General features: G+C 57.8%; 1 protein-coding gene across 3 annotated transcripts in view; it reads left to right on the forward strand.

The window, feature by feature from the left end:
• Positions 1 to 374: 374 nt before the first annotated feature.
• Positions 375 to 12,622, forward strand: part of Lmx1b (LIM homeobox transcription factor 1 beta) — a 71,037-nt gene continuing 58,789 nt past the window's right edge. For all 3 annotated transcript variants that reach the window (XM_026386522.2, XM_026386521.2, XM_026386523.2), the window contains exons 1-2: positions 375 to 513; positions 1,327 to 1,513. In XM_026386522.2, the coding sequence (XP_026242307.1) occupies positions 375 to 513; positions 1,327 to 1,513 (326 nt within the window). The remainder of the gene's footprint in view (positions 514 to 1,326; positions 1,514 to 12,622) is intronic.

Below are 12,622 nucleotides of genomic sequence, written 5' to 3' on the forward strand. Positions count from 1 at the left end.
CCCCGCCCCCTCCCCCGCCCGCCGCGGCCGCCGCGGCGGCCGCCGCCTCCTCCCCGCGGCTCCGTCTGCCGCCGCCGCCGCAGCCGGGCTCCGGGGCTGACAAGCAGGTGACAGAGGAGCCGGCGCGCGTGGTTGAGAGTGCCCGGGAGAGCGCGGCGCGGGCTGCAGCCGCCCCGGCCCGCCCGCACGACGCCGGGGCCCGGGGCCAACGCGCCGCCGCTCCACGCTCGCCTGGGGCAGCGGGCGGCCCCAGCCGCAGCCCCAGCCCCGCGGGGGCCGCGCCTCCCCGGCTCCAGGGCCGCGGCGAGCGGCGGACCGGCGGGCGGGCGAGCGAGCAGCCCGGCCGGCGGGGTCCGCAGCGCGCCCGGCGTCCCATGGATATAGCAACAGGTCCCGAGTCGCTGGAGAGGTGTTTTCCTCGCGGGCAGACGGACTGCGCCAAGATGTTGGACGGCATCAAAATGGAGGAGCACGCCCTGCGCCCTGGGCCCGCCACTCTGGGGGTGCTGCTGGGTGAGTGCGGGGTCATAGCGCCTGAGTGGTTATGGGCAGGGGACAGGGGCGTCGTCCGCGGTGCACACAGGCGTCCTGGCCAACAGATGAAGGAAATGGGTGTACAGACATAGGGAGGAGGTACAAGGACAGGACTCCCGGAGTGATACCAGAGGGGCAACAAGCACGAGGGACAGAAGTGTGCAGGGACATCATTCAGGAGACAGGACAGGGCAGTTCCAGCCTCCACCCACCATCCTCCTTGGGCCTAGGTTCTAGAGCTACTACTCCCGGCAAGGGTAGGCAGCTGGTGACACGGGTGATGGAGGACCCAAGTAGTCACCTTGGCGAGCCTGGGAGAGGTGTCAGGTCGCCCTAGGAGGGGGAGCTTCTAGAAGAAAAATGTCCCGTGGGTCATCTAAACCACAGATTTGGGGTAGATTGGGGACAGAAGATCACGAAGCCACCGTGGGGCGTGTCAGCCTGCGTGCACCCCAACCTCACCTCGCCTGTCTCAGTCGCAGCCGGGCACCCTGCATCGTGCTCCTTCTCGCTTATATTAACACCAAGCGCTGAATCTCCGGAAAAGAGGAGAGCACAGCGCCGAGCCAAGGCTCCAGGCCCACGGCCTCTTTGCGCCGGAGCCTAAGGACTGGGACTCACAGGCTGGGGCTGCCAGAACCCTGGCTCGGCGGCTGGGAGACCGCAGGCAACGAGCGGCGCTCCCGGGTCGCCGTCGCCCTCGAAGCGGAGGGCTGTGGGCACCGCGCGACCGGGACGCCGGGGTTGGGCCGGGCTGCGCTGACGGCCCGGCTCTCGCCCTGTGCGCTGCAGGCTCCGACTGCCCGCATCCCGCCGTCTGCGAGGGCTGCCAGCGGCCCATCTCCGACCGCTTCCTGATGCGAGTCAACGAGTCGTCCTGGCACGAGGAGTGTTTGCAGTGCGCGGCGTGTCAGCAAGCCCTCACCACCAGCTGCTACTTCCGGGATCGGAAACTGTACTGCAAACAAGACTACCAACAGTAAGCGCCTCTCGTCCTCCTCCTTCCCCGCCGCCGCCCGGCACTCGAGCCCGGCCGGCCCCCTGCCGGGCAGGGCCCGCGACCGCCCTCCCGGCTGTGCGATCCACTGGGCCCAGTAGCTGCGAGGGCTCCGAGGGCTCCGAGGGCTCTGCAGGCTGCGTGTCTGGGGGCTGTGGTGGACCATCCCCACCGGCCCGAACTGGTGCGGTGGCCCTTAGATGTCATCAGTTTGTCCCAGAAACCTGTGCTGAGCCGCTGAAGTGGGGTACAAGACAAGGCCCTAGGCGGACTGGCGCATTTGATGCCCGAGTCCAGGGAAGGGGCCTGGTCCCCCTGAAGCCTGAATTGGGGACCAGGAATTGCATTTCAAAGGAAGGCAGTGCTTTTGGAGCCAAGCCTGTTGGTGTGCTACCCAGCCCGTGTGTGGGGATTTGGGATTTCTGGAGCAGGAATGTGGTGTACTGGCCACTGAGCTGCCTTAGCAGTCCCCATACGGGTCCTGCTAGGCTCCTGTTGTACTTTTTGTCCCTGATGGAGAGAAATGGTGTCCATCTTCTGCAAACCGTTCCATGCGGGAGTTTTGCTTCTCCCCATCCCTTGGCTAGAGAAGTAGTCTAGGAAGAAGATCTCAAGAGGTGGCAAGCTGCAGTCCAGTTAGGGTGAGGAACTGACCGAATCAGCAGTTCCCTGATGGCCATTTTTCTTACAGTGTGTGTTGGAAAGTGGTGGCCGGCTCTGTCCTGGTATTGTCCAAACCTCAGATTTAAGCCAGAGTGGCTTGAGCCCCATCTACTGACTTTGTGTTTACCTGTGACTGGATTTATATGGCAAGAGGCCAGGGACAGAGAGTATAGACAGGCCTTTTCTTTTGACCTGCTGGGTTTTGCGCCTGGCAGTACAATTGAAAAGGGGAAAGTGAGGAGCAAGAGTCACGAGAGCTGTGGGGGCCCCCAGAAAGGTATTGCAGAGAGATGTGGGTTCCTGGGAGAACTTTTAGTGGGTGCCCAGAAAGCCGTCTTGCATGAGCTGCAGGGTGGGTAGGTTGCTCAGGTGCTTTGGTGCTCAGACAGGGCTGTGAGTGCCCAAGCCTCTTGGAGAGGCTGGGCTGCCTGTACCTAGTGCTGAGTGTAGACTTCCTACTCTGCCCAAGGATTGTCCCAAAATCCAGAGCCTGGTGGGGAGGGGAGCATCCTAACTGCCTGACTGAGGCCTGGAAATAGTGGGACTGCACACCAGAGTCCTATAGAGGGAACAGGTCCTACCATAAAGGCACTGACTGGGTCCCCTGCTCTGGGGAATGGGCAGGAGCTGCTTTTGGCTCCTTGCTCCTGTTCACTGAGGGCTCTGTGGGTAGGAATTGGGGTTGGTAGAGAGAATCAGCTCTTTTGCAGATTCTACAGAAATACAACTGAGGCCTCTTCCTTTGTATGGAGCAACTCAGACTTAAGCCCAGGGCCATTGGTCAGGTCTTTGCTGTATGGTGCCCTGGACTGATATGATTCTAGTTCTGGGAGAGGGAAGGGCCACCACTAATTTCACCCGAAGTCAGGCATAGAGTAGCACAAATAAAATGATGTAGATGTGGTTGGGGGCTCTGGGCTGGCCCAGAGAGCACCTCCACAGGGTGCCCCAGCCTCCAACACACCCACACCCTGTCCCCTGGCCTTGCTCTGCTTACCTAACCCTGAACTTGGCTCTGGCAATGCCACTTGCACCCAGTTCAGCCACTGGCTTCAGCAACTCAACATGTGGGGCCAGGAGGCTGGGGAAGGTAAAAATGGGCCTCTGAAACATTTGCATGGTTTAAATTTTTTTTAACATATTGGAAAGACTCTTTCCAACCTCTTGTATGTATTTATTCCCATGATTATGATAGGGCTTCTCTTCAAAAGAAAGCAAGCATGCTCCCTAGTTCTGTGGGCACAGAACCGGAGTCACATTTGAGCTAAATATTCCCTTAGAGTGGAGCCGACTAACCCCCTCATTTTACAAAACAATTAAACATAAAACATTTGCAACTGCTTTGTCCAATGTATATTTATTTTTGAAAGAAAAGAAAAAAGTCCCCTAAGAGCCTGCTTCTTCAGTGCAGTCCCATGTGTTGGGAATGAATTTTGCCCAGGAGGAAATCTCAGGTCCCAGTGCCGTTCTGGGTCCTGTGAGGCTGAAGCCTGGGGGAGGGAGGGGTTGGCATTATTCTCTTTGCTCATAGTCCCCTCCTACGTCTTCCTCTTTCTTCCGATAATGCCAATTAGGGATCTGCACTAGGCCTGGCAGGCCGAGGCTGTGCTGGGGCGGGGTGGCTGCGTGGGGGTTATCAAGATAATCTTGGGCGCAAATCCCCCAGCGAGTCTGGAGACAGCATTTACCAGGGAGAGCAAGCGCAGCCAAGCAGGAGAGAGCTCACAATAAAGCAGTGCTCTATGCACAATAAAAATATTTTTATTCTCGATTTCTTTTTTTTCTTTGAGAATCGCAGATGCATATTTATTTCATCTGTGCGCAAATGCTTTTCAGACGGGAATCCAGGCAAGTGGGCTCAGAAACGTGCCTTCTTCATTTTGTTGAGCCTTTGCGTCAGCGGTAGGGGGAAATTAACACTCCCCCAGGCCGCCCCAACTTTTGAAAAACTGCGTCCTCGTCCTCGCCTGGGTGCGAGGAGCTGCAGAGTTCTTTCGTCCTTAGAAAGAAAGAGGTTGCCATTTCTAGTTAAGTGTGTGTTCCTCCTTTCGATTTGTTCTCAAAGATCCCGGGCACCCAGACGCGCAAAGTTATTTTACGCACCACGGGGGTGATTAATGGACGTTTGGGCACATTTAGTAGCGTTTGATAAAATCCTCTCATCCGGCCTAGTTGAGCAAAGCACATTGCGGCTGCGCAGTTTGGGCATTTTCACTCGTAACTCGAAAAGTCTCCTTTTTCTCCCTGAGTGTTTTTGGGGGGCTCCTTCTAATAATAAAACAAAACAAACAAAAACCAGCTTCAGCCTTTTTTGAACAAAAAAAACCCGGTTAGAACGGGGAGGAACCCGGCCTCCGCATGATCGCCAACACCTCTCCGCGTCCTCCACCGGAGAAGGTTAGGAAAAGACAAAAATGACAACATCCCCCCCCCCACCAACATTTTTTTCCTTGACCAGATAGAATTATGTAACTCTCCTTTCTTGCCGCCTGTCGCTGTCTGGAAAGGCTTTCTATCCTGAGGAGGTGGCAAATTCCTGGAGGAGGCTCCGGAAGGGGGGAGGGTCGGTGGGAGAGTCCAAAAATCTGTCACAAAATGGAGTCTAATCGCTTGTAATACAGCTCCCAGGTCTGGCGACCCAGCCTCGTTGGTGCGCGAGCAGGAGCCTTTGTGCGCGGAGGGACGCGGGGCTCCACCCCGGCGGCGGCCAAGGCTCGCGGGGCTTCCGCGGCGGGGCCTGCACGGGCACCGAGCCTCCAGCAGCTCCGCTGACCCGGCGGAGCCCGCCAGGGTGCCCTTGGGCTCGCCTGCCCAAGTGGGGTGCCCCCACACCACGCGACAGAAAGGGGCATCAGGGCCTTGTCTGGGTTTCACCCAAAGCCTTTGAGTCCTGGGGTGGCGTTTTCCAAATCCCCCAGCTGCGGTGCTCCCGGCCCTACCGCTCTTCCAGGCGCATTCCTTTCCTCACACCGGGAAGGGCCTTCCTGGGAGGCAGCGTGCCGGTGTGGCACTCGGGGAACAAAGCCAGACGCCAGCTTTTTCTGGCTGCTGCTTTTCCCAGTTTGGAGGCCTCCCGCCGCCTTACTGTAGGGGGCCCGCTCACGGTTCCCAGCGGGCACCCCAGCCAGCATGGTCCCCCACAGGACCAGCTCAGGACCGCAGACACCCCTGTGCACAGCCGGGAGAGAGGGTCTTAGACACCAAGGGGCTTGGAAGGAGGAGCCAAGGCTTTGCCTGACAAAAAGACCTGCGGGGTGCTCTCCCTGGGGGCCCAAGGAGGAGGGACCCTCCAGGGGGAGGTCTGCCAGCCCAACTCTGGGGTAAAGCACTCTGCATTTAACCCCGGTGCCTGGGCTGTGGGCAGGGGCTACAGGGCGGCAATCCTGAGGCTGCAGTCACCGCTGCTAGGAGGAGGTATTATTCACCGCTGTGACTGGCTCACCCTCCCTTCACCGCACTGGTGCTGGTGAGCTTTATTTGCTTGCCGAGTTTCTCTCAAGTCGGGGGAGTCTACTCTGAGGTTCTGCTCTGGGGTGTACAATTGGCGATTCTCCGCTCCTTCCTGTTCAGAACCCTGGCACCTAGCTTATCCTCTTCTGTACATGGGGACTTAGCCACCTGGGGCAGGGGAGTATTCTTATAGGGACTCCAGATAAGGTGTCCCAAAGGACTTGGCATCTTGCCTGGCAAGATATGAACACTCTGGAAAATATTATTACTATTGTTATCATTGGTGGCAGGAATGCCTTGTTTTCAAAGACACCTACCGTACTACAGCGGGTTCCATGCCCAAGGTCCAGCTGGTATGCTGGGCTTGTCTTGACCCAGAGATGGTGAGGGGCATTCCTTCGGGAAACCATTTCCTTTGCCTCATAGGGCACTAACTACGAGGGTCCTGCCCCTCACCATGAAAAGCACTTGAGACTCTGAGTCAGGGCTAGGTTCACCTCCCAGCCCCAACACTCAGTGCATGTTGATCACCACTGAGTAGCTACCCACTCTCAGCCTGTGTTCTCCATCACCAAACTGGGGGTGCCATCACTCTGTAGGGTGGCTGTGAGGACTACGGGCACTTAGTGGGGCTTCAGGGAATCCCTGATCTCCTCCCACACCTCAAGAGGGGTGGGAAAAGTTCTGATTGAGGTTGAGGACAGATACCAACAGTGCAGTGCATTAGCAGAAAGGTCAGGCAGCAGGGGGCCCCTCTGTGCTGCTGGATCCTCCTTGAGGGCATGGAGTTGGGCTCCACTGGGACACAGTGGGCATCTCCAGGGTCTATGTATTGCTTGGAAATGCACACTCAATAATACGATTTCATGTTTAAAGGACTGTTCATGTTTATTGTGATTCGAGTGACAGAGGATAGAGCTCAACAAACATTTCTGAGCGAGATGATGGTGAGATCTAGAAGGGGGGATCTGGATACTTCTCAGAAGGAAGATGAGAGCTCAATGGTGCAGGAACACTGACTGCAGGGGCACTATCTCATGAGGTCCAGGGGACCCTCCTGCCCAAGATGTGTGACCTTGTGAGGTTTGCACCCATGTTGGACTAGAGCCTTCTCTGTCCTGTGTTGGTGGAGTTTTTTTAAAAAGAAAGAGGGGGAAGGAGGGAGCCAGTCCTACTTTAGCATCAGTTACACTGAAGGATGGAGAATACTCTGAGTGACATGAGTTATAACTTCCAATTTGTTGGACACCACAATCAGGCCTCAGCCTGGGGAAAGGAGGTGGGAGGATGGTCCACCCATCCCAGGAGCTGCCTGTCAGTCAGTTGGGGTGCCAGGACTCAAGGCCCTTGGCTCTCTGGCTGACCGAGCTAGAAGTTCCTCGGACCTTCTCCAACCCCCAGATTCTGTGCTGATGGCAGCAAAGAGCCAAACCCAACTTATATAGATATGAGTTGCCCCTGCAGTCAGAAGTGGGGAGGTGTGGTAGTGTGGTAGCCAGGGCGGGCCAGGCTGAAACCATATTTGAAAAAGTTGACTCAGGAAGGCAGAGGAAGCAAAGTGGCAGACGTTTGCCATTTCATCGACCGGCTGGTGTTCTCCATTCATGTCATAAATGTCTCCTGTCATTTGATGCCAAAAGCAACATGATTTGGTTCCCCGGTGGCCTATAGAGTTTTTCTCTTTTTTTCTCTTTTTTTGCAGTAAATGTTTATTTGTTAATAATATACTTTAAACAGCCCAGCCTTGACCTCAAGTCTCCTGAAATATCCATCTTCTCCCAGAAAAATGTTTCAAAGTTTGTGTAATTTTGGGGGGAAGGTGTAACTGACGGGGCAGTGAAGGGCCTGTGTTTGCTTTAACTACTGCTGTGGTGTGGAGTGGTGGGGTATAAGGGGCCACTGTGCTCCGAATGGCAACTTTCTTGGGTTTCAGGCCTGCCTGACAGCACTTCCTCCTTGCCCCTTACCTTTTGCTTCTCCTGATCAGTACAAATAAATTTCTGCGTGAGACCTTCCTTTGTTATTCCCTGGGCAATATTGTATCCATCTCAGCTTTTTGACTGGCAGCCCCTGGCCCTGCCCTGTTGACCCTGGGGCTCTGCCGAGGGAGGGGTTCTCAGGTTGTGTGGGCAAGGGGGAGGGGGAAGCTTTGTCTTGAGAGCTTGGCTCCAACTGGCCCTAGATGAGTGTGATGGCAGAGCACCTGGCTGGCCTGGCGCTTGGTGCACTTGGGGGAAGTGCTGCTGGAGAAAAAACCCGGTTCCTGGAGTCTGATTCCAGAAGAAACAAAGATGTTTGCTTCCTGGCTGGGCTGGTGCTGAGAGGCTTCCCCAGGAACTGTGGGGAGGTTGCCAGCTGGGCAGGGAGGGTTCTTAGTGCTGCCCAGAGCAACAGAGGTGCCCACCAGGGCTGGCAAGACTATGGAGGCCACCAAGCTGCTGGGTAGTTCAAGAAAGATGCTTGGTAGATGAGTGTGCTGGGCCATGGGGCCCGCCAGGGGTCTCTCCCCCCAGGCGGGCGGCTTGCAGGGCTGGTGCTCAGGCAGCGATGACGGGAGAGGAGGAGCAGCGCAGCCCTGGGACAAGCTGGGTGTGACTGCTGTTCCCCCTTCTCCCTCCTCCTTCGTGCTTGCGTGGGATTGGGGGGGCTCGGTGACTCTCATCATGTGACACCTGCGTTGCTCTAGTTGCTGGGCTGTCCAGTGTGGGCACTAGCCCGGGTCTGAGTTGCCTAAGCCTGCAGAGGTCAGACAATCAAGATGCTATGAGTTGACCTCCAAGGGGCAGGGCCCTGGGTGGGACACATTTTCTCAAAGGAAGAGCAAGGTTGGTGGCAATCACAACTTGGGGATAGAGAACATCTCCATCTCCTAGTGACACAGACCAAGGTCCTTGAGGGATACACTGGTAGCTCTTCTTAAGCCTCAGTTTCCTCCTCTGTGAAATGGGGGTAATAATCCCAGTCTCCTAGGATTGCTCTGAAGGTAAAGTGGAATAAACCCAAAGGTGGCAGCTTGTTTGGGGCACTCAGTCAATGTATATCTTCTTCATTCCTTCCGGGAACTGAGCAGGAGGCAGCCGGGCCAGGCAGCAATGCATTGTCTGCCCTGCACAGGAGGCCCAGAAAGTGAACTCTCCAGAACGGGCCTCCAAAGGGGCCTCGCCCACCCTCCCGCTCCTTATCCAGGCCCAGGTCCTGTGTTTTGAATTCTTCCCTTGAGAAGGGAATGGGCTAGGTCTGGCTGCCAGAGACTGTTCCTCGGCAGCAGAGGCAGCCTGTGGATGGGCTGCCATAACTACTGAGGTGCACAGGCCCCTTTTTTCTCAGTAGACTCTTGAGCATGACCAGCATAGATGAACTTGCGGGAGCACAGCCTTACCCCAGAGGGGCAGACCACAGAAGTGCAAATAGAAAGGAAATTGGTGTTTGGTGAGCGCCTACAAAATTCACTGGCCTTATTGCTCCTGCTCTACCTATGGGTGAGGAAACTGAGGCTGAGGAGTTTAAATAACTTCCACCAGATGAGTCTAACTCCCAACCCCACTGGGATCGCCAAGTCCTCTCTTCTGACCTCCGGAGGCCTCAGATGCCCAGTCTGGACAGTTAGGATCCCCGCCCCCCTAAAGTGGCCTGCCTGGAAGGATGGGGGCGAGTGGGAGGGTCACTGCCCTCCTTGCGCTGAATGTCCCCTGTAGGGCCAGCCCAGCCAGAGGAGGAAAAAGGTTAGAATAACTGCCTTCCCGAGTGGGAGAGCTTTCTTCACTGCCGGGGCGCACGGCCCGCGGCTTTCAGCAGTCTCCACCGGCGCCCTCCTCCAGGCCCTCTCCTCCTCGGTTCCTGCGACACATTCTCTTTCCCGAGGGTGGGACAGCACGGTGCACAGGCTCCAGGGCTCCCAGGCTCCTTGGCGGAGCGGGGGGCGCCGGGGGGAGGTTGATGAATTTCGGTGTCACCAGGGGTTTAGCCCGGATTTGGGAACCGCGCGCTCTAATACGCGCACACCGTCCTGCCCTTTCTAAAGCGGAGCCCTTTCACCCAGCCGCTGATTTATGAAGGAATCCGATCCAGGGCTGGGCTGGAGCCGGGAGCCCGGGGCCCCGAGGCGGTCCTCGGGCTTCTTCGCTTTTTGGGGATCCTTGGCAGCTCGGAGGCTTTCCTGGGCTTTCCTGGGGTGACCTGTGGGCTGGGGCATCTGGAGGCCCAGAAGGAGTGGTTCCCCTCCGAGCCACTGCAGGCTCCCGCTGGAAGGGAGCAGGGCTGGTGGCCAGAGTTCGCATTTTCATTCCGGTTTGAGAAAAGCCCTCGCCCCTCCCCAAACCCTCCCGCCGACCCCCTTGGGCAGGCGCGAAAGCATCTAGTTCAGGAGGTTTGTTTATTGAGGGAACAGAAAAATTAAAAAAAAAAAAAAAAAAGTCTAAGACCTTTTTCCCGCCTGGGAAACGTGCGAAGTCGCCCAAGCTCCTGGAGAGACAGGGCGGCCCGAAACCCGAGTTCCCGGAGCCCAGCGCAGACCGACCTACCCCAGCCCCCTCCTCCTGCGCCCCGGCCCGAGGGCGGCTGCGGGGGTTTTCAGATTCGGTTTGCAGGGGGGAAATGTGGTTGTATCAATCCACAAATATTTACTCTTAACAGACTTGTATCTGTGGAGATTTCGAACAAAGACAGTTTAGGGGGATTACAAAAACCCTAAACCCCGTTTTTCTCCTGGACTTGGTGCTTTAAATGCCAATTACAGGCGAGCCATATCCAACAGCAACGGGGAAGGAGGGCAGGGTCCGGGAGGGAGTGGGGGCGAGTCCAGCCATTAAATGTAACTTTTCATTATGAAAAGGATTTCGCTGGTTTTATCTTCTAATAAGATTATGTCAGGAACACAAGTACCTAGGATGGTGCTGAGTGACAGGGCTCTGTCGTTTAATCAGAGGCTGCACCGCTCAAACCGCGGGACCTTTTGTCCCACGGAGTGAACGACGGAAACTTGCCGTCCTAATCCCCTTATTCATGTCAAGCAGAGAAAAGAAGCCGAGCACCTTACAACCGTGTCCCCTCCACCCCTTCCGAGGGCAGTGGGAGGAGGGGGCTTGGGCCCTAGAGCCCCCCGGAGCCTTTCATTTCGGAGAGTGCTTGGGCCTCTGGAGCCCACAGGGCGTAAGCAGGCGGAGGATAGGGGTGCTTTGCCGGAGCCTCAATTGGCAGCGTCTGGGAAATGGGGACAGTAGCGCCCCGCCGCCAGAGAATCGGAGAATACCGTGGAGAGATATGTTTTTGTTTTGTTTTTGCCTGCACGGATGGAACGCACTGCCCCCTCGGTCCCCTCTTCCCAGGGAAGGTGCCGCTGGGAGCCCAAACCCGCCACCCTTGTGAACGCCGGTTTAACGAGAATAGAGATACGAGGCTGGAGTCCTCCGAGGGGCAGATTTCGTTGGATCCCTGGGACTAAAGTCTCAGTCCTCGCACTCCCGCGGGTCTCCAGGGTTGGCTATTCTCAGCTGCGAGCTCGGCCCCTTTCTTCAGAGGCCGAATTCCTTTGTTCGACCCCTGCGGAAACCCGCTTCTCCGCCTGGGCGGTGGCGCCTTTTATTCTCACCACTGCCGTGGCCACCATCCTCATCCCACCGTTTGCAGGTCCTTCCAGCGGCGCCCGGGTCGTGGCGCAGACTCAGCCCAGTCCCCGACCCACCCTTCGATGTCGCCACCTTGTCCAAGCCCAGCTGCGTGCTTGGACAACTAGAACTCCGTCCTGCGCAGCGGGGGCGGGGGGCGTGGACTTTAGACACCCACCAGCCTTGGCCACTGGGCACAGTGGGGAGCCGCGGGCTACCCAGAAGCGGCAACGCTCGCTCGGTTCCGGGTCGATGCACCGCCTGAAAAAACCAAAAGCAAAACCAACACCCAGCCAAGGAAACCCGTGCGCTCCCAGGATCCGCTCTGCGCCCTCGGGGGACACCGGCCCGCGGCCCGGAACAGCTCCCAGGGTTTCAGCCCGAAGACCCCAGAGTCAACGGAGCAGGAGGGGGACCTTCAGAGGAAGTTGCCTCTAACACTGGCTTTGTGGCCTCCTTTTAAAGCTCTGAGGCTCTTCTCCGAGGATCCCCTTGCCCCCTGGCAGGGCTCCGGGGACGCCTGACTGCACACGGTCTCCTCCCCGGTTGAGCCCAGGCTCTGGGCTCTGGGAGGATCGGGGTGAGAGCAGGGTGTCACCTCGTAAAAGCGACAGGCAAGGGTTGTTTTATGGGGAGGGAGAAGGGGCAGGAAGTGATGCTTCCATCTCCCGGTGTGCTGGGACTGGGAGCTCCGACGGAGGGAGCCGGATCCAGGCGGGGGGGACCACCAGAGGGACAGGGCAGGGCCAGAGACAGTCCGAATCTGGGGCCAGTGGGAGCCGAAAAGGGGACGCAGAGGCTTGGAGCCCAGAGCTCACCTCCCAGCCGTCCCGTCCCGACGCCCCTCTGCAGTCCCCTGCTCAGCCAGCGACCGGCCCTTTCTTTGGGTGGTGGAGTGGGGTGGGGGTGCAGGGGAGAGACTTTCTCCCTCGAAACACTTGATACCAACTTTGTTTTTTTGGCAAGAAAAATAAGCCTTGTTTGGAGAGGGGTGGGGGCGTCGAGCGAGCGAGGGAAGGAGCGAGCCTGCGGCGGAGCAAACTTTGCGGATTAGGTTTCAGCGCCTCCGCCCCACCCCCAGCCCCGCGGCAGTGATTTGTGTGCGGGGGTCTGTGACCCTTCGAGCATCAAACGGCCCGCGGGAACCGGCCGAGTTCAGAGGGACAGTGGGCAGAGGGGCGGCCTAAGACAACGCAGATGGTTCATATCAGGGCCGGCCGCACCCTGGGCTCCCAGCGCCTACCCCGCGGCCGGCTCCTCCAGCAGGGAGAGGGGAGAGGCCTCCGTCTCTGCGGGCGGGGCGCGGCCACCGCACAGCTCCCATGCGGGGCCAGAACCCGGCGGTGAGCCGCTTCCCAACCTAGGAGAGTCCCTC

Source organism: Urocitellus parryii, chromosome 4 (assembly GCF_045843805.1).
Source record: "Urocitellus parryii isolate mUroPar1 chromosome 4, mUroPar1.hap1, whole genome shotgun sequence".
NCBI classification, from domain to species: Eukaryota; Metazoa; Chordata; class Mammalia; order Rodentia; family Sciuridae; genus Urocitellus; species Urocitellus parryii.